Source organism: Haliotis asinina, chromosome 3, assembly GCF_037392515.1.
Source record: "Haliotis asinina isolate JCU_RB_2024 chromosome 3, JCU_Hal_asi_v2, whole genome shotgun sequence".
Classification (NCBI taxonomy): Eukaryota; Metazoa; Mollusca; class Gastropoda; order Lepetellida; family Haliotidae; genus Haliotis; species Haliotis asinina.
The window spans coordinates 61,473,996-61,494,384 of record NC_090282.1 but is presented as its reverse complement, the minus strand read 5'-3'; the positions used below and the strand labels follow the sequence as shown (position 1 = coordinate 61,494,384).

The window sequence follows — 20,389 nt, the reverse complement described above, 5'->3', positions numbered from 1 at the left end:
TGGAAACATAAAAAGTGTTTCACATGTATGTAAGGCTCCTGAGTAGAGTTCATAGTCATTTATGTTAAGAATAATATAAAATGTTGATTATTTCTTGCTGTCAGTCAGTAACCTCAACACCAGACCTTCAAGTATGATTACAACACACTCCAAGAAAGGTTAGGGGGAATATGCAAGACCTACATTGAAAATGTGAGTGGACAATTTCCTCACATAACTGGTATGAACTCAAGAATTATCCAGGTAATTCCAATGACATCCTAACTGCAAATACCTCCATCCACTTCATATCTGTTCCTGTAGTCCCAACTGCAGCACTTTTAGGTTTGCGAACTGTTCTTGAATAAAACTAAACAGTACAAAAGAAACAATAGACCTTCAACAAATAATTCACATGATTTCTGACTATATTTTGAAATAATTTATTATCAATTGTACAGCATGGCCACATCACAACCAGCACTGTCCAGCACAGAAGGGACATTCAGGCAATAGACATGAACAAACCAAATACTGTTGCAAAGAAATCTGTAAAAAGCAAGACAAGTACACACCTACATTGTGAATGTTCAAAGTTATATATCACAGTCATTGATTGTATTCCATCATTCACCTCCACTGCACTCTCTAATAATGAGGAACAGCATCCACAATCCAGAAAACATGGACCTCAAAACATCACTGAATAGGCAACTGTGACAAAATGTGCTATGTATTTAGATCAAATTAAAGTATAATTATATACTTTGCCAACAAATCGGTACCTAATAAGATGATGGCTAACAAAGTCGGTGTGAAAGAATACTAATAGTAATACTAAATACATGTAAACATGCTTTGCTCACTCTCATACATGGACTTAACTAGACTGGATGTTGCACATCCAATTCACAACAAACAGGGTAGGATCCTAACACAAGGGCACACACACGTGACTACAAAAGGCAGGTCGATACAAGTGTCACTTACATCAAAAACAACAAAAGACAAAACAATCAAACTGCTGAATCTAGGATTAACAGGTAACTAGTACTTAACCATATTCAAGTAAAAGCATTTCTCAAATACATGTACACCAAAACAATTACTAAAGGAATGTGAAGCCAGTACACAAAGATGCATAGTAAAGAGGTTTTTAGACATCATCAAAGCATACAAAAAGCAAACAATCAAAATATATTATGAAGGTGTTCATCGGTAAATATTCTCTACCTTCAGTGTGTTCACATTTACATCAAGGACATCCGATAAATGAATATGAGGGGTAACGCTGACATTAATATCAACTCCAGAGTTGCTACAAAAGTAGGGTTACATAACCATATGTACTGAATGCACATAAATAAAATGATACATATGTCCAAGCATGGTGATCAATAGAATCCTATTGCTCTGTACATTTACCGTAACAAAGGGAAATTAATACCAAACTGAAAATCACGACCAACAAGTAGTTCCATCAAATAAAATGTGTCTCTAGGCTATGGACAACATCCAATTGTAGTGAAATCATTTTAAAATAAAATGTACACTTTTTGTTGGGTACAGATCTCTTGATATGTCTTCAGATAAAAATGTACACTTTTTGTTGAGCCTGTATCCTCTGATAGGCTTTCACATTTAAAAACTGCAGTGAGCATTGGTCCTAGTTCTCTTGACATGGTCTTTTGCATACTTTTCTCCATCTACTCATAAAACAGATCAAATGCAAACCACTGGTAATCACACCATACTACGAACAGACACACATGAAAGGGTTGGGAAATAGTTCAGATCATTTCAGAAAAAAGGATAACATCAGAAACATTTAGCAAACAGAGATTTACTTGATGTTCCAAGACTCAACACGCAGATCACAGACTAAGGCAAGGAAGACGAAGAATTTGAATAGGAGGTGATTGATGACTGAGAAAAATGTGGTTCTTGCAGTGGCAGGAACTCATTCCAGACCTAATCAGCAGGACTCAGGAATGAGTGTAGTTTTATGCCACTTTTATTCCGGCAAATATCATGGCAGGGGACACCAGAAATTGGCTTCACACATTTTACCAACGTGAAGATTCTAACCCGCACCTTCATCATGATGAGCAAACGCTTTAACAACAAGGCTACCCCAGGACACTTGACAATGGCTTCAGCCCCAATTATTAAATATATCCTGAGAAAAAAAATTCAAGTGCTAACAAAATACATTTATTTTTCACCTACACTAATTTACACTGATATTTTAATGTGCATCCCCTTTGGAGTCTGTTTCTGTGTACAACTGAAACTGGTTGTTTTGGTTGTGGTGTTGATACATCTGAACGTATGGAATTACGGATATATTATGACCTAATTTGTAAATGTTTTAAGAGCAACAGTTTCTACCCTCTAAGATGTCATCCTCATCTTCATTGAATCAAGTTATATGACTCAGCTATGTTCTTCAGCTATTGGTGGTATATTACATATTCATGCCTTAGAAAAATGTTGCTATTTCCAAACGTACCACTACATTGAAGTTCAATGCATATGAACACACAGAACAGATAGTGCTATAACCTATTTCAGGTGAACAACAGCTTCTGCAACATCTGAAGAAATCTATACAATATACATGAATAAACATACATTTTGTCGATGTTTTCAATAATGCTTTTGTTCGTTGAACGACTGGGATATTTATCTAAAGAAAACAGCAATTTTGAGTCTACTATTAAAATTGTCAGTTAGCACCTTGGTTCAGAAGACAATGCCTCATGTTGAACAACAGGGTATACTAAACACAACAATATCAGTATAAATGAGTACTGTTGCTGAAAATATGTTCTGATTTCTCAGGCACAAGCGCAGGAGAAAAATATACCCTACTGATCATTTCATAACTTGCTTTATGATACAATATGAAACTTTTCATCTTTTGTAGTACTTTTCTTCAATGACGGAAAGTGTTGCTTAATGATGCAGATAGAATTTCATGGGTTCAATCACAACAGCCCTTTTCACACAATTACCCATGCAGCTATACATCCAACTTCACCAATTTCTTAGAAATAAAGGCCTGAGAAGAGACTATCTTGCAGCATCTCCCTTCAAGCCTTACTATCATTCATGCTGTAAACAGGAGACATCAGATATCAGTACACCTTAATTAATACCATGAATGAAAGTCAGTGAAAGAAAATCGACCAGAACATGTTCACCATATAAAAGACAATCAAATGACGAGCACCATTTTGTATTGGTTATATTCAATATCAGTTTTGAAAAAATATAACTGAGTTAATATTTTAAATCTTTAATAAATAATAAGTGTTCATAATCACTGCTTTTATCGAAGGATGAAGTACACAAACCCAAGTATTTAACTATTAGAGTGATTAGTAAGCATAATTAGTTATACAGCTGCAAAAATTGCTAATTTGACATAAAGCTGCAACTCACTCATTTGCTTTAGAAACATACATTGTTAATGAATACCTTGTGACATAAAATCAGTGTATGCCAATAAAGTGTGTCATTAAAGGTAAATACCTGATAGGTATATGACCCAGTGCCTCACGTCTAATCATAACTCATAGTGCAAAAGAATAATATTACAAGTCATAAACAGTTTTTAACAGGATATACCTATCAACACTTGTAATAATATAAATCAAGACAATACAATTAACTTATTATTGACTTGAGCTACAATGTCAGCAATGAAAATTACAAGAACAAAATGTTAAGAAAAAAGATAATGCCTTACCAAGGCTGATTTTTATCAAAGTGATAATAAGTAAATCACAAATGCATTCATCCATGTATACAAGTAGTCTTTGGTAGTTAGTCATAATGATATTGCTCATTAGAATTGTTACTGTACAGAGTTCATCAACGATTACCTTTGATTTGTGCTGTATGAAACATGTGATAACATCATATAAGAAACAACATCCAGTGAAAACTGGATGCTGTCTTGACATTCACAGATAAACAAAAACATCAGAAGGAATAACTCATCCTGTCTCCTGACCTATATGCATTTATTGCAATATAAGATGAACCAATGAGTAGTTATCCAATCCAACTCTAATTTATAACAATCTCACTATTGTTCAAGTCGATAAAAAGATTAGAAATTTGTGATTGTTGAATACAAATGTTTCAAAAAGGTCAGCTATCTGCTTCTGTCAGGTATTTGACAGCACACATAATGATTTTCTTTGAAGATTGTATGACACCCTAGAACCATAGTATTGTGTCATTGCTATCACAGATGTACACGACTTATTTATACGTTACCTAAAGTTGAAGACCTGTCATTACTCTCCCCACACTGTCATTTGTCATACAGTTAAGCTGGGACTAGAGTCAGTGAGAGCTAAAACACTGTGCAATCAGTGTCAGAGTAAAGCAACACCGACATGGATGTCAGTGCTGTGTGTATGAGTAATGCATTTCCTGACATCAAGTCATACCATAGCTTACAGTGAATCAGTCTACAGTACACAGCATGTCATAGCGACACACTGCCTTCAACACTAAGACCTGAGAACCACCAGCATATACATGTTGAGTCCCAATGACAGTGGTGTCACCACTTGGGCTCTTTGTCCACCTACTCCACCTTGAAGTATTCCTGGGCAACTGTCCACTGTTCTGGGGGGAAGCGGCTTGCCAGTGTCATCCTTGATTCCGTGTCACGGTGTTCTTTGTCTGTTAACATAGGGAATATGTACACTAAGTCACGTTCAACAGGATTTAGGTATATTAAACATCATTATTACAGTGGCCAAGTGAAATAAGCATATCATAGTCCTAAAACCCAACCAAACAAAACTGACGACTTACTTAAACTATTTCAATTCATGTTTTCTAAAATATATCATAAAGAAGCAATGATTTAACTGAGTATGTTTCATACTAAAATGGTGAAAAGAAAATGGAATAAAAGTTCCTTAAAGTGTCCCAAGAAAACTTTTTTCTCAATGTAATTTATCTGGTATATAACTTTGTATCATGATATAACAGAAAACCTATATTTAAAGTCAATTTATACCACAGAGTAGGTGTTCCTGATGAGAAACTAATTTCACACAATTCTCTGAGGCAATAATATTTAGTTTAGCCCATAATTCCCGGATTAGATAAATATCAATCAGTTCTAACTATCTGTACTATCCACTTGTTCAGTCTTGTTTATTGTTCAGACACACTCACACTTTTGTTCAGAACAGCCTTGAAGCAAGGCTAATGGATTTATGGATCTATCAAGCTCTGGGAGGTTTCAACATAAAAAGAAATTCATATGAGTTATTATAAATTACAGATAATTAGAATTTACAAACTATGTATTCATGGAAATATGGTTATTGAAACTTCACAAATTTCACTTAGTTAACGTAAATAACAAACTGTCCGTTTAAATCATTAAACTCTGAATATCATCATTTTCAAATATTATCTTCCTGCCTTGCCCAGCAAATGAATATATACAAAGGTTGTTATTATGACAATCTATCTGCTAATAAATCTTAAAATGTGTGTTATTTGATATGTTAATTTGTTTTTATAATAGTGAGCTATCTTTTTATAATAAGCTGATGATGGCCATGATTAATGCATTATTCAGATCAAGACCACATGGAATAATTTGGAAATTTAATCTGCTGTTTTTGAGACGTTTATTTTGCTAAGCAGAAAGGCCCTCTAGGTTAAGAGCTGAGTTACTTTGTGAAGAAAGAGTTTGACTGATGGGGAAATGTTTACTGATGCTAATCAGCCCCATCCCATGACATGATGACACTCAATGCTAAACCCTGGCATTCCATTTATCATTTTTGTTGTAGCATATTTCTTCAGCTTCCTTGGTATGCATCTACAAAGAATCTATTTTAAATATTTTCAAAATGACAAAAACAATCTCAAATGTAAATGTAATTTTCTATGCAGGAATATTTAATTTTTTTACGATGTTCATAATTTTTTTTCAAAAGACCAAGCTTTTGCATATGAATCGAGGGAATTAGTGTGAAAGGAAGGCATCAATGCAACTTTTGTTGGTTGCAAAAGGACATGAAAATTACTGCTTTACACAGCTAAAATTTCACAAGTTGCAAACCTATCAGTTCTGAAGAAAAAACCACATCTTCATGACACTTTTTTTTCTTCAAACACTGGTAATTCATTATAGTACAACCTGTGAAGGGCCTGGTAAGAACTATCTTCAGTAATGCTTGTTGTAAGAATCAACTAACTCAACCGGGTGGTCCGGATCACAGACTGGGTCGACAAATGTCATTGTATCCCCACTGTGTAGATCAATGTTCAATGCTGTTGATCCCTGGATTGTCTGCTCCAGACTCCATTATTTACAAACTGTTTGATGTTTGAAATATAGGCCTATAATGATTAGCTGAATAATCAGTTTACGTTGGATTAAAATTCCTAGCTGTTCTTTACTAACCCATACTTATCACAAGAGGTGACTAACAGGACCAATTGATAAGCATGTGTCATGACATCCAAGTTGTGTAGCTCGATGCTCATGATGTTGATCACTGGATTGACTGTCTGGTCCAGACATGATTATTTACAGACTGCCACCATATAGCTGGAATACTGCTAAGTGCAGTTTTAAACAACCAACCTAGCTGATTAAATATGTGCAGTCGTGATATGGTTTACAAGCAAAACATCATATTATTTGATCATAAGAATAATCAAAAGAATCTTCATCATCTCTAACAATCTGCTCAGATATCCTAGGAAACACAGGAGGTATTCAGTTTTGATAGCATGTCGAACTATGTCAAGAAATTGACACTGTCAAAGATGGATGTTCTCATGTATGTACCATCACAATAATACTGTAACAGTGGTACTGATATAGCAGCAGCAGCAGCAGCAATGCAATAGGAAGGAACAGAGTAACTGGGTGTGTACATTGCTTAACCTCCTTAACTATTTTGGTTTGGAATATTCACAAGGTGGAAATATTACCAGCATATGTGCACTGAAACCATGCAAAATTAATTTCAAACCACATACTCATTCACTCCTAATATGGTCGAGCAGCAGACATTAATGACAATTTTGTGGGGATGATATGGTAGCCATGGCCTAAAGTGGCATCTCCTTCTAGAGATCATCTATGATGAACAGACCTTCTCTATGTACAATTTTCAGAAACATCAACATGACAAGGCCTCTTGTTCAAGGGACAATGACAATACCATTTTCCAAAGGTCATGTTCTGAAAGTCACTGCAGAATATGTTTGAATGTTTCAAATCATATGCAATACATAACATTGACCTGTACATTCTTCTGACTTGAATGAAGCTAACCACAGTTTACCCTGCCATGGTCTCTAATGGAGGTAAAGATGTAAAACAACAAACCCTAAAGAAGATATGATTAGATTAGGAAAATATGTGCCCCCTGCTGGCCACCATGTTGACAGTCTGCTCCAGCCAAATGAAGAACACATACACATTTGATGATGGACTTGTGTTTTGCAAGTGTGTCAGGCAAAGCGCTTCATGTTCCAGGATAATTACAATATTTATGTTACACCCTCCTACAAACAATCTTCATGACAAGATCTCTATCTACACACTCATTACTTCCAAGAAGTCATCTGTTCACTTTAACAGCCATCCTAGCACTGACAGGAAAAAAACATTATTAGATGCACTGTTTTTATAAAAATATATAAAAAGATAAGTAATATGATATTAAAAACACACATGTGATGTAATACTGAACATGCTACAAGGGTCCTCTAAATTTTCTGGTTATATCTATAATTAATCTTAGGACCCTTTGTTTGTGATTTTTATGTAGGAAAATGGCATGAAGACGATCTGGACCAATTTCATTTTGATGATAGGACATTTCATTCAGGTCATTCCATGTAACCCATTTCACAAACAATGTGTTCATTTGTTTTTAGTTTTTTTTATGGTAAATTTATTTTGAAAAATAGGGATTAAGAGACAAGATTTCTCCCCTTGATTCCAGCTTTCCCAAATTCCAAGTGAACATAAACCCAAAAAGTCTGCTGTCGGTTTGCTGTCATTGATTTACCCAGTCCTGACAACCTCCACCAACATTTCTGAGGTGATCATGGACATAAAGTAAAACTTGTCTTTCCAAGTCACACTCTAGAAAGTGATATGCTGACCACAACCTCGTTGGGGCATCTCAAATCACAGTCTGCAAACGGACATTCTAATCACATAGCGCTCTCCCCAGTCACAGTTAGTTGTCAAGAAAATAGCAGCCACAGAGCTTGATCGACTTGCGTGGTGCTTTCAGTGAAGATAGAAGGTTGTCTCTCGTCTCTAGTATGTGAAATTGTCTAGAGGTGTTTGCTTTCAACTGCCAAAAAAGGTCACTTATCTTAAAGTTTAGAACATCAATAAGGTATCATGCACCTCTTGTAAAAAAATATCACTTCTACACTTTGAGTCATGACAGCTCCTTTAGAACCTACAGTTACCTAAGCCTCAGACCTGACCATAAAAGATCTTTATGACAGAAGCTACAAGCTGCTGCACAAGATTTCTATTTTCCAGGACTCTAACCTGCTCACTTCATGTACAACAATTCCACTGGTTTGTGTTGAATAAGACCATTGCAGCAAATCCTCTGATGTTGATTACATTCACATCATATTACCATAAATATAATATATCTACAGATGTAAGGCCTTGACACTTTTCCATAAATCAATTGACATTTCATGTGGTTGTTTTCTGAAGAGCATAAACAAATAGTATCATACCTGTAAATGTAACCAAACCTCATCAGCCCTTGATTAACCTTAACAGAAGTCTTTTCAAAAGAAGACATATTTTAAATTTAGTGGTAAATGCATTAATACTTGTTTCTCTCACTCTTTTGAGACCTTTGATCTTTACCTGATGCACCAAAATAAATCTCTATGGCCATTGGAAAGTAGTCAGTATAGGAAGCTCTGATGTCAACTATCTTTGTGCAGCAGATGTCATATAATACAATCTGTACAACAGCATCCTTCACAAATGGAAGAATGGATTTGCACAACTATGTCCAGTATCCTGGTTTGAACGGAGACTTCAGCAACCTATGCATGTCATTGTTGACTCTTGTCATAATATATAACTAACGGGATTGAGGTCAGGATCATTGACTAGGTCGATGCATGTCATCACATTCCAAATGCCAAGATCAATGGTCATGATGTCAATCACTGATCCAGGCTTACCAGACATATATCACTTTGGAAAAAACATCATGATAAACCAGTCATAATAAAAAGTGAAATCTGGGATTCAAACCAAAGATCATCAGTTCCTGGCCTGAGAAAGGGATATAACTCCACATAGCAAATCGCAGTGGCTAAGAGATCTGGGCCAGTAGCACCCGTCAAGGTCTTTACTGGTTGAATCTAGACTACTACTCTAATTACGAGTACAAGGTACACAGGTTTACATGCTGCACAAGTGGGATTGGATTTCTGAGTTTACATGAGTAGTGAACATGTTCATGTGCAGACAGCTTTCAGTGCATTGGTCTGATTCAACACTTATGTGCTGTGACATGTCAAGATAGGACTTCTGTAAACACAAGTCAGACTCCTGGCTGGTCACAGAGACTGGAGGAGGCTCAGCTAAAGAGCAGTGGCTCTGGAGCCAGTTGGTCAGTTCTTCCATATTCATGGAATCTGGCTGAAATTGACAAGGTCTACTTGGCTAGAGACACCATTACCACAAATAGCTACTCGACTTTATTACCGACAGACTTAGCAAAATAAAACAACTGGATTTGAATAACTCTTCCCACTCTTGTGCTGAGTGAATGTAATGTTATATTTACGCCTGATTATCTTTGGCATACAGATTTTGTGGTTGAGTGAGTAAGTAAGTAAGTGAGTGAGTGAGTGAGACTTTCATGCAATTTTTGGCAACATTTATACAATATCTTGGCAGGGTTTAACTGAAATAGGCTGTAAATACAATACTTAGGGCATCACAATCAGCCCTTTCATTCCACAAGAAGCCACCTTACCCACCAGACTATCCTATCAACCAATTTTGTGCAAACAATCCCAGTCAACAACTGTATTGCAGTCTACATGATTGTCTGCATCACCTACCCTCAAAATTGTGGTGAATTTGGAGCATTAAAACAATAATTTTCACCATTTGTCACTTCTATCACGTCAGCTGAATCCACAAATCAATTATTTAAGTAAGCCCAGCCCTATGTTAAAAAGCGTGCCAGATGAGCTTCTGATTAACATGCCTTCATGCTGTGGAGATCCTGTTGATGTGATAGCACATGAGAACCAAGGGAAATCTCCTAGCATAAAGAATGGGCCTGTTGTACACCAACTGGCATATTACCATGATTAATATTAGAAGAATGTGATGACATCCAGAACATTATTGTCCATGACAGATACAGCTTATGTGTAGCCAAAGAGATACCTCGTCTTTCTTACAACCTACAAACTGTCCAAGGCATAAACCTTATATAGTTAACCAAACACTGACACTTCCAGCTTGTCACAACCTACCTTGAGATCTGGCTTTCTTCGTTGTGGAAGGCATGAGCTTAGCTTGCTGGGCTTCCAGTTGTTTCTCCTGAAAATACACAAGTTACACTGTGGTAAAACATTTTTAATTCCTTAAATTACATGTTACACATTTACTGACTGAAATTAGACACTGGAACATGCATGTACAGCTTATTACAAAACCTTTCAACAAATACATCATTTCTCAAAGGCTGATATTCCTGGGAGAAACACACTGTTTGTTTTCTCAAATTGTAAATGGTCTGGTTCAAGTCTGAATTCAATGAACTTAGGTGACACAGACACTGATTTGAGGTCATCTATTTTGGGGAAACCTCAAGGTGATGAACCTGATGACAAATTGATGACAAATTGATGAGAACAGTACGAGAATTATGACAGAAACTAATCCTTCTTGGCACATTCACTAACAAATATATGTCAGTTTTTGTTGCAATGACTTCTCATTCAGAGTCAGACAAAGAAAAGACTGTGAAACTGACATGAAGTAAAGCATAAGCTAATCCTTGTGTTCGTGTTAAGATTATTGGCACTGTTTATACAAATAAACTGCCGCAAGTCTGAGGCAGGATTCCTGCAATCTAGACTGGAGTAGTACACATGGGGTTATCTCGAGTAGTTGGTGATCACCCAACTGACAGAGGTGGGGTGGGAGGGCACTCGTGAGCAAACATACCTAGGGAGAAATTCAGGTTTCTCAAGAGCAGAACCTCGTGTTTGACAACTGTGAACACATTCAGGTTGTTGTCATCCGTCACCCCATCAATCTCTGCCAGTAGGGCGTCCCTACCCTCCAAAACAAACGGCTAATTGGTCAACAAATTTTTGTGTGTCGTGGCTCCAAACAGGTGAAAAGGCATGTTTGACAAGGGTCTGGGTACACTGTCTACCCGGTTGTGAGGCTTCAGCCCGCCAGTGTTTTGCCGACTACAGGCCAAACATGTTAATCCTCAACACACGGGCCATGGCACAAGGGGTGGGACGTGACAGCAGGGGCCCTGTTTCAACAGTTTTGTCAGGATGTTGTCGACATATGTAATCTGGCACTACACTTCTGGCTACATGGACTGACACACCTTGACTTGACCGAGACTGAGGACTGTGGCAGGCGTTCTAGGGGACAATCACAGTGCTACAACTGTCATTTACCTTGGGACATTTTTAAATGGACAGGCACACTAGGATATACAGTGAGGGAAAGACATGTATTTCATGGCTCTACAAAGGCCCCAAAATAATGACGACCCAGACTCAGACTTATCCTGAAGACCAGGGGCTCCTTTCATGAAGCAACCTTTACTAAGGTTAACCTCAACTCCCATTCTTTAACACTGCACTAAGCTGGTATTAGCGACTTACGATCACCATAACGCTTTGTGAAATGAGGCCCTAGGCTCCAGTACACAAAGAAATTATAGCATTTATCAAGTCCATGTTAAAGTATGGGAGTTGTGATCATCTTGGCTATATACTGATGAACGGAGCCCAGGTTACAGGTCAAAGGACTATCAGTGCTACTGCAGTACTTCATGAAAATCTTATATCAACCGATAAATAAACTCCAAAGATCTAGTCAACTTTAAAAAAGCTCTTTGTTGTACTATAACAATCAATAACCCCTACAGATAATCTATGTAGTATAGACAGCTTAAGTCCAGTTGTAAAATAGGGTCAAACAGTTTAGCCTATAAACAACACAGTAAAGTCGAAACAATCTGAGTAAGATGCAAGTTCTTTCAGAGAATAATTAATGAGCTGCCAGGAATTGTGACATATCTGTCCCAAGTCCTCAGTCTTACAGCATTCCCTTACCAGGGGCAGATAAACTATCTTTTCAATTTTTTTTGCCAGTCACTAACAATTTCAGTAAGAAAACAATAGTGCCCAAACATATGAAATGTCAAGCCTACAAAGAAACGTCAGGGAAGACATCATAACTGTTCTAACGATATACACAATTTGTGATGTCATGAACAACTGATGATATCACATTCATTTACAACAATGAGACTTGTTGATGCATTTGACTTCAACTGACCAATCAGCATTATGTGCTTCCTTTAACAGTAATATTATGATATTTCTTCAACAATACAGACAAATGTACCACAAAAGAACAATAATGTTGACTTACCAACATCTAAGGATCTAATTTGACATCCAAATCTGTACCTGGTTTAACACAGATAATTGAAAGAAGGTGATACATTTCGAAAGAAGAAACTTTTCTAATGACAATCAAACTGATTTGTTGTGCTTTATACGAAGGCTGGAGTGAGATAGGTTTTACATGTCCTTTGTAATATTTCAACAATAGGATTGGAAAAAAGGATAAAACTAATAGGCTCTTCACAATGTAAGAATTTATGTACTCAAATGGAAATGAAACTCAAATATTCAGCTTAACACTTCAACCACTCAGCAAACTAGTTGCTTGAAATAAGGGAGGAACAATATGAGGATGAACATTTCAGGGTATGTTCTAACACCATTCTCAAGCAAATAAGGATCATAAATGTTTCTCCAAGGAGTTCTGTGATATATATGTCACCAATATGAAATGCAACACCAATTCCTGCACAAAGAACAGGAACAGTGTTTGCAAATTAGAAATATGAGCATACACATGGCGTAGTAAGTAGCAAAGGTTAATCTGTAATAACAAGCTGACATTGGGAAGTTAATACTGACAAGTGTTTGGCCTCCAGCTCTGCCAATATTTGGCTGGTGACACCATACTGTGTATGGGTGTTGTGTCATGTTGTGTTAGCTGTTTGTGCAGGATCACCTGGTGTCAGAGGATCCTATGTTACATCATTTCACCCAGAGCGCTGTGAGCATGGCATAACACTATTTACTATCTAGACATACACTGTTCATGAAACTCTCCTACCATACCTGGAGGAATGACTGGCTCAAGTAGAACAAAAATTTTGAACATGACACATCCTTTGTGTGTTGAACTTGAATGGACATACATAAATACTTATAATCATTATTTGACAGAACTTATTACTAAATAAGATCGACTAAGATGGGCTAAATTGCTAATGGATGGTCTAAATTTATAGCTGGTCTGGTAAATATTTTGGATAACAAAATCCATATATCTGAGCAAAATCACCATACCTTGCAGTCTTTTTTCAAATACAGCATTACATGAAGACTTGACAACTACCGTTTGAACACTGAACGATCGAAGAGCAAGCTCAAAGTACTGGGTGGACATTTACATATATAGTAAATATATCAACACCTATCTATAAAAGAAGCTCTGCAAACTCAAAGCACTATATTTATTACTATTTATTGTAACTGAAAAAAATCATTTTCTTTGGATTGTCTGGTCTATACTGGACTTAAAACATCTTGAAGTTATCAGCCCTGATGTCTGGCTGAGTTTTGGGCTTATTTCATACACTGCTGTATGTCTGTAAAAACTTGAATTTATTGAAGAATAAACAGTTAAAAATTACTGTAGACAAATAGTCTAATACCTTCAATGACCAAGGCATATTTCTACAGAGTGATCTTGGTTTTATAACTGCTGTATGTTGACGTAAAAGTACATATGTAACAATCATTATCATCTTGTTGACCACTTATTGACAGTATAGATGTCACAATCATCTAAGTGTTTAAATGGCTGTGTGGAACCTGGGCCTCAGGTGGAACCCATACATCAAAGCAATCATCACTAAAGAATTGGACTGTGAAGAAACTCATTAAGAAAAACTACTTGATTGTTATTCAAATTGTGCAAATGGACACTAAGAACCAGCATGTCACATTTTGATTAACATGAAGTGACAGATATAGGAGATTGTCTTTGCTGATGTTGATGCTGGTGCAAAAAATGAATCGTTCTTAGGTTTTCTCATGTGTCATCTTGAAACAAGGAAACATGCTGAAAAATTATCAGGAAAATACATAGATTAGGCTACAATAAAATCAAAATTGGGAAAACTCATCTCCATATGTAGTTAATTAATCAAAATGTCAACAAGGACAGGGATTTGTTGTCAGTACCGATATTAAGATATTGTGGGGTACTTACGTAAAACATTGGGCGTGCTGATTCTAGTTTATATGTTTATTTATTTTCAAACAAGCTGTTCAAGGCATCTGCGTAGTGTTGACGGATGTGATTCACGCAGAGCATGAATGTATCGGAAAGCCTATATATATGTAGTTATTTCATCAAGGGAAGCCAAGTTCTTTAACTGCAGGTATTTGAGATGAAAAACTTGAGGCAGGGTGTTTGTTAATGAGGCAGGTGGAGTTAATAACATTAATAATAACTAATTATCGCTTAAGTTTGAATAAACAGAAAAATATGTGTTGGAATCAAAGAAATATTAAAAAATGAAAGACACTGGATGGTATAATTACCAAAAAGGTGTAATATAAACATCAACATAACCCATCCTGGCACACAACTATCTTCTGTTTATCAGTAACACAAACAGAGCCAGTCAATGAGTGGTCAATCAAGTGAACACAAAATATCAGAAAAGGCAGTGCAGTCAATATGATACACCAGCCCACGACCTCTAACCTCTGACCCATGTCTTCGAAACAGGAGACACTGTCTAGGGAGAATACATCAATTCATTAAAACATAAAGCTAATTAATAGAGAGTAATTAAAAATCAATGTGAGTGTAGGAAGTTTGAGTATTAGGTATCAGGTCCCAGTTAGGATGAGGAGCCCTGGCTTCCCCTATGGCGAGGCCTGTCAACCCTAATACCCCTCACACACAGTCTGACGCTAATCACATTAACTAGAGTATAAACCAAAGCAAATTCAATCAAAGACCAGGCCCTTGTCCCAGCAATCAAAGGCAACTCACAAAACAAATGCAGAGGGTGCTTGTCTTCCCATAAGGGCTTCTCGCATAATCAACGCACAAAGGAATTCCAATAATATTTCCTACTTCAAGCAAAAATGACTACTTTTCGAATCCCCAACTGTCAAAGGCAAACCTTTTTATGCAAATGAGGATTATTATTTTTGATATGAAACCTTATTATTTGGTATCCCCAAATTATGTCTTCCTGATGACTGTGTTTGCAGTTCAGGAACCGGTCAGTTTGATCTGGAGTAGAATATTTCTGTAAATGCTGACTGGTCATTTCATATCTTTTATTTTCGCAGAAAATGTATCAACAATGCTGATGGATATTAAATTTCTTTGTTTTCAGTTTGAGGGCAAAATATTACAGTAAATGGTGAAATTAAAACTTTTCAAATGAGCTGAAAATATGTGATAGAAAATTCGGACCAATCACTAATCACTAACAATTTCCTTGATAATCACAAATTAGTCTGAATGAGAACGACACATTTCACATTATTTCAAACATATGCATTATATTTGGCTACAAATCCTTTGATTAAGTGCACATATTACTGCAATTTCACTTTGAAAAATAGACTACCTCTCAAAATTCAGCTCTCTGACACTAAGCATTCCACATCTAAACATCCAGACACATTTCCAAATAAAATTATTTTCTGACACTATCTCCTGATCAAGAATAATATAAGCAAAGAAGTTAATACAGACAACTACAAGAAAACCATTTCTGGTTCCCTGAATACCAGATTCCAGAACTTCAACCAAAATGTAGGGCATACAAATTTGCCTCAGTTTTACTTCCTGGCTATCCCTTTAAATATGTTCAGGATAAATTAGTTGTTGAGAGAGCAGAGAGCCACCTCCATGTGTGGCACCTACACTTCTCCTCCTCTGACAGGCAGCCCAACCAGACAATATTGGAAACTCTGCAACTTAATCTAAAAAAGTAACAAACAAAAATCCGCTCGACTTAAGCTTAATCCATGTTACCAGGGTGGTAGCTGCTATCTAGCTCTTGTGCTAAACTACACATAACAAGATGGATTGAGAAATGCTTGCAGCAATTATCCCTCAGATTATTGCTTATGGGTAGCCTTCAGATTAAAGCAATGTTGATTTTTACTCATGAGGATTCAATTCTAAATTATTACAGTCATTTTTTCAATATAACTCCTTCTTTGGATGAGAAAATCCTGTACATTCAACAGGGATTGGAAGCATCAGGATCTGTCAGCATCAAATATATCCCCGAAACATTTCTGTCATGTTTAGTCTTAGCTTGATAACTTAGATTTTTTTCATATATTTAGACAGGAAGTAACGTACAACCAGAGAAAGTCAGAATAAAATTTTAAAAGTCTAATTGGCTTAAAAATAGCATTTTGAAACAGCAAAAGTTTATTTAAATCCAGCATAATGAGTTGCTGAAAGAAAAATCATAATTACCTCAATAATAATTTTGATGGAGAACACTTCCATTCTCCACATTTCTCCTAAATGTATTTTGTAATAAACAAAAATACCTCAAATATTTATGACATAAACATGAAGTAAATTAAATGAGTACTTTTTTCAACCAAACAAATTGTCAATTATTCACAACCTATACTATACTTAAAAATATAAGCATATTGCATATCAGTTTATTAAGGGACATATTTTTTTCCTCGTAAAAATGACCATGAAAACTGAAACATGCTTACATTTTTCACTTCTGTTTTTTACCTTAGAACTGTCCATCCCTAAAAGCACACATATATAACTTTCATCTGATCAAAACAAATTTAACTACCTATATTACTTTAGCCACTAAACAGATGCCCCAGTAACTAAGTATTCCTGCCACTGAAGTAAAATCAACTGACGTTTGTCCATATACTAATATTACAATGATACTCTCTGGCTAGTGGAGAGACAGATTAACTATATATCATGTAATACATTTGTATATTGATTTCAGATATTTATGAAAAAGAAACATTTCCCTTCCCCAAAATACAAACCTAAGTTTCACCACAATCAGCTAACTGCTCTTCCTGCTCCCCATGGTCATCGGACCAGTGGTCTGACACAAATAATAATCCCTCAGCCTGGTGATGATCAACTTGAACATGCATATCCCCCTGTCACAGACAATTACACGACTGATACATCATAACTCACTCCCCGAGCAGGGCTCCACTAGATAACAGGCCAAATCATATCACAGTCATTATTACAGGCCACCCTCCCCTCTTATTCTCCTCAACAAACCACTAATATCATCCATACTGATAATACATCACCATCACCTTCTTAACAAAGACTACTCAAAATCACATCAATGGTGAGCATTTTTGAAAGACGAATACTGCCTCAACCTTATGTAATGCCTGAATAAAGAGAATTGTCTCAATAAATCCACCGAGTACCGAAAGTGTTTAATTTTTTAAATTTGATCTATTACCTGAATAATCTTCAAACGATGTTGACTTGCAGTATTTAGTTTTATAAATATTCATCACATATATAAAATTTCTCTGTCACTTACCTTTCAGTAGTTTATGCTGAGGTTGACACCCTGTGCTTTGTTATCATTCATATATTATCCTTTTAAAAGTACAGAGTTACAAATAAAGTGAAGTACTACACATGAACTTTGTATATTTCCACTCCTGTACCCATGTTAATGTTAAAGTTAACTTAAACAGACATAAGAGGATTCACTGAACTGTATTTCCTTTCACTGTGTCATAACTACAAATACTGCTTTTCCAGTAATGAGATAGAAAATAAACACAATACTTATTTAAATGGCCTTATTTCAACTTTCAATTCTTAGTTATCACAGATTTTAAAGTTATGACTAAACCTTCAGCACAAGGTAATAACTGAAATTTGTCAATTGTTATTCAAACTATAGCTCCATACAACATAAAAATTACTCAAATATATCGAACAGTTTCTGCATTACTGGATACCAACCAATCTATAGTGTATACTTTGTGACAACATCACATGCAACATTAATGTTTTGTGACAGAAATAATTCATTTTGAATTCTCCTCATTGATTTCTTAAAAGTATCGGCCTCACTCAAACTTGAGAGAAGTATCAAGTATGGATCGATTATCCAAACAATTCTGTTTCAATCTAGTTTATTGATTGTAAAAGAAATCATTTAATGCCCGAAATTCATAAGTAACAAGATGAGTTATCAATTCTTCTTCCTTGATTTTATGCAATGTATGATGAACAAATGTTCCTTTACAGTAAATTGTATGAAACATTGAGTATCGGAAAACTTGCAAAACATGAAAAAATAATTCCTGCAAGTAGCATCATAATAGCAAATTTACATAAATAAGGCTTAAAAGCTTCAAATTAAATCACATTATATTCAAAGCATTGATTCTAAGGTCTCTTTATTCAAGTTGTGTTTTTCCATCAGTTATTGACATCTCAATCAAAGATGGAGGCCACATTTCTTTTAACGGGTGGAGCTGGCACGGCAAATCTAACGCCAATTGATCGTACTGTGGAATGTATTCAAACTATGTCTTCAATGCAACAATGAACATTGTGAAAAACTTTCCTCAGGATGGATGTCCTAATGGAAAGGGTAAACACAGTCTAATTTACAAAAAGAAAATAATCAAAAAGATGGAAAGAGTTTCAGGAACTTAGTTCGCGCTGCCCTAGGGCAAGACACGTCTTGTGTAACAAGATTAAAAGCTCTCTTTCTCCCAGTTCCGCAAAAAGGTCCAAAATCATATTTTTTTACAAACTGATTTTTTATTCTGAAATGGATAAATGCATCATTTTTGAAAAGCATATCCAAGGGACATAACACAAGACAAAGTGTGACAATCCTCAGATGTTACTGTGCTTTCAGGCGCCACTCTTCCATGTGACATGGCCATGAAAACAACAATTAGGAACTTCTGTCATCAATATGCCCATCAAAATTAAAAAAAGGACACCATGTAATTAAGAGCATTAATGAACAGGTCCACACAAAAAGAACATGCTGCAAACAAGGAAGTTGTGTCTCAAATACTTTTAGTGATTTGAAAGCATCTGAACCTCTTTCTAGTTTTCAAATTTCTAAAAGTAGTTCATTCAGGTTTTATAGTTAGAATTAAATAAATGTCCTGCAGCTGACCTGGTCAGAAAATTTACTTTGATCATGTTTGGTAACAAAGCAGTGGCAACACAGAAGAAACATGTAATAGACAGCAAAGCAAACATATGTACTTTTAGCCATACCATAAAAGCTGAAAAGTACTTTTGATTGTGCTTGGTGTACCTTTCAGCAGCTTGTTTTCATATTTCAGTTTATCAATTGGTTCCCATGTTTCACTATGTATGCTGCAGATCAAGTCAACAGAATTAAAGGTAATATCTTTTTTAGTCATCTAAATAATTCTGTCAAAATGTGAAATATATGACCAGTTTTCTCTGCAGAGAAAAATAAGCAAATTACATTTAGAATCATTTTTAACTATGGTATCCAAACTATAGAATGCCAAATGTCATAAGTAAACAACACTGCAAGGTATACTTGTTGACAATTTTCACTACTCATTCATGTGACTTAGTTACACTCCACCACTGAGTCTAACAAAACCTAGTAGAAGGTCGTGTCAGGTAACCTTTGAGTGACCAATGACCGTCCAATCAAATGGGAGATGGTTAAATTGATTTCACCAATCAGACAACGGCTACCATTTTGGGATCGGAGGTTCTTTCAAAATATTCAGGTCACTGACACAGATCTCTTCACAAACAAAAATCTGCATATAACACAATTATTTGACCTGCAGTATATACGCTTTGGGGTTTCTGTTTACATGGTTACCATTAGATAATATTTCCGCAAGATGACATCCTTGAATATTGCCCAAAACACCATTTTTAGCATCTGTTTACTCGCCGTTGTCATGGTTGCACGTAAGCCGTGTGCATCTCCTGGAAGCGAGCGTAAGCTAAATA

The 20,389-nt window shown here is 35.9% G+C and overlaps 1 protein-coding gene across 1 annotated transcript in view; it reads right to left on the bottom strand.

Moving 5' to 3' along the window:
- Positions 1-4,184: 4,184 nt before the first annotated feature.
- LOC137278282 (S phase cyclin A-associated protein in the endoplasmic reticulum-like) overlaps positions 4,185-20,389 on the bottom strand; it is a 97,750-nt gene continuing 81,545 nt past the window's right edge. Inside the window, exons 28-29 of the mRNA XM_067810522.1 lie at positions 10,534-10,600; positions 4,185-4,683 (exon numbers count right to left, since the gene is read on the bottom strand). Of these exons, the coding sequence (XP_067666623.1) occupies positions 4,586-4,683; positions 10,534-10,600 (165 nt within the window). The 3' untranslated portion in view covers positions 4,185-4,585. The remainder of the gene's footprint in view (positions 4,684-10,533; positions 10,601-20,389) is intronic.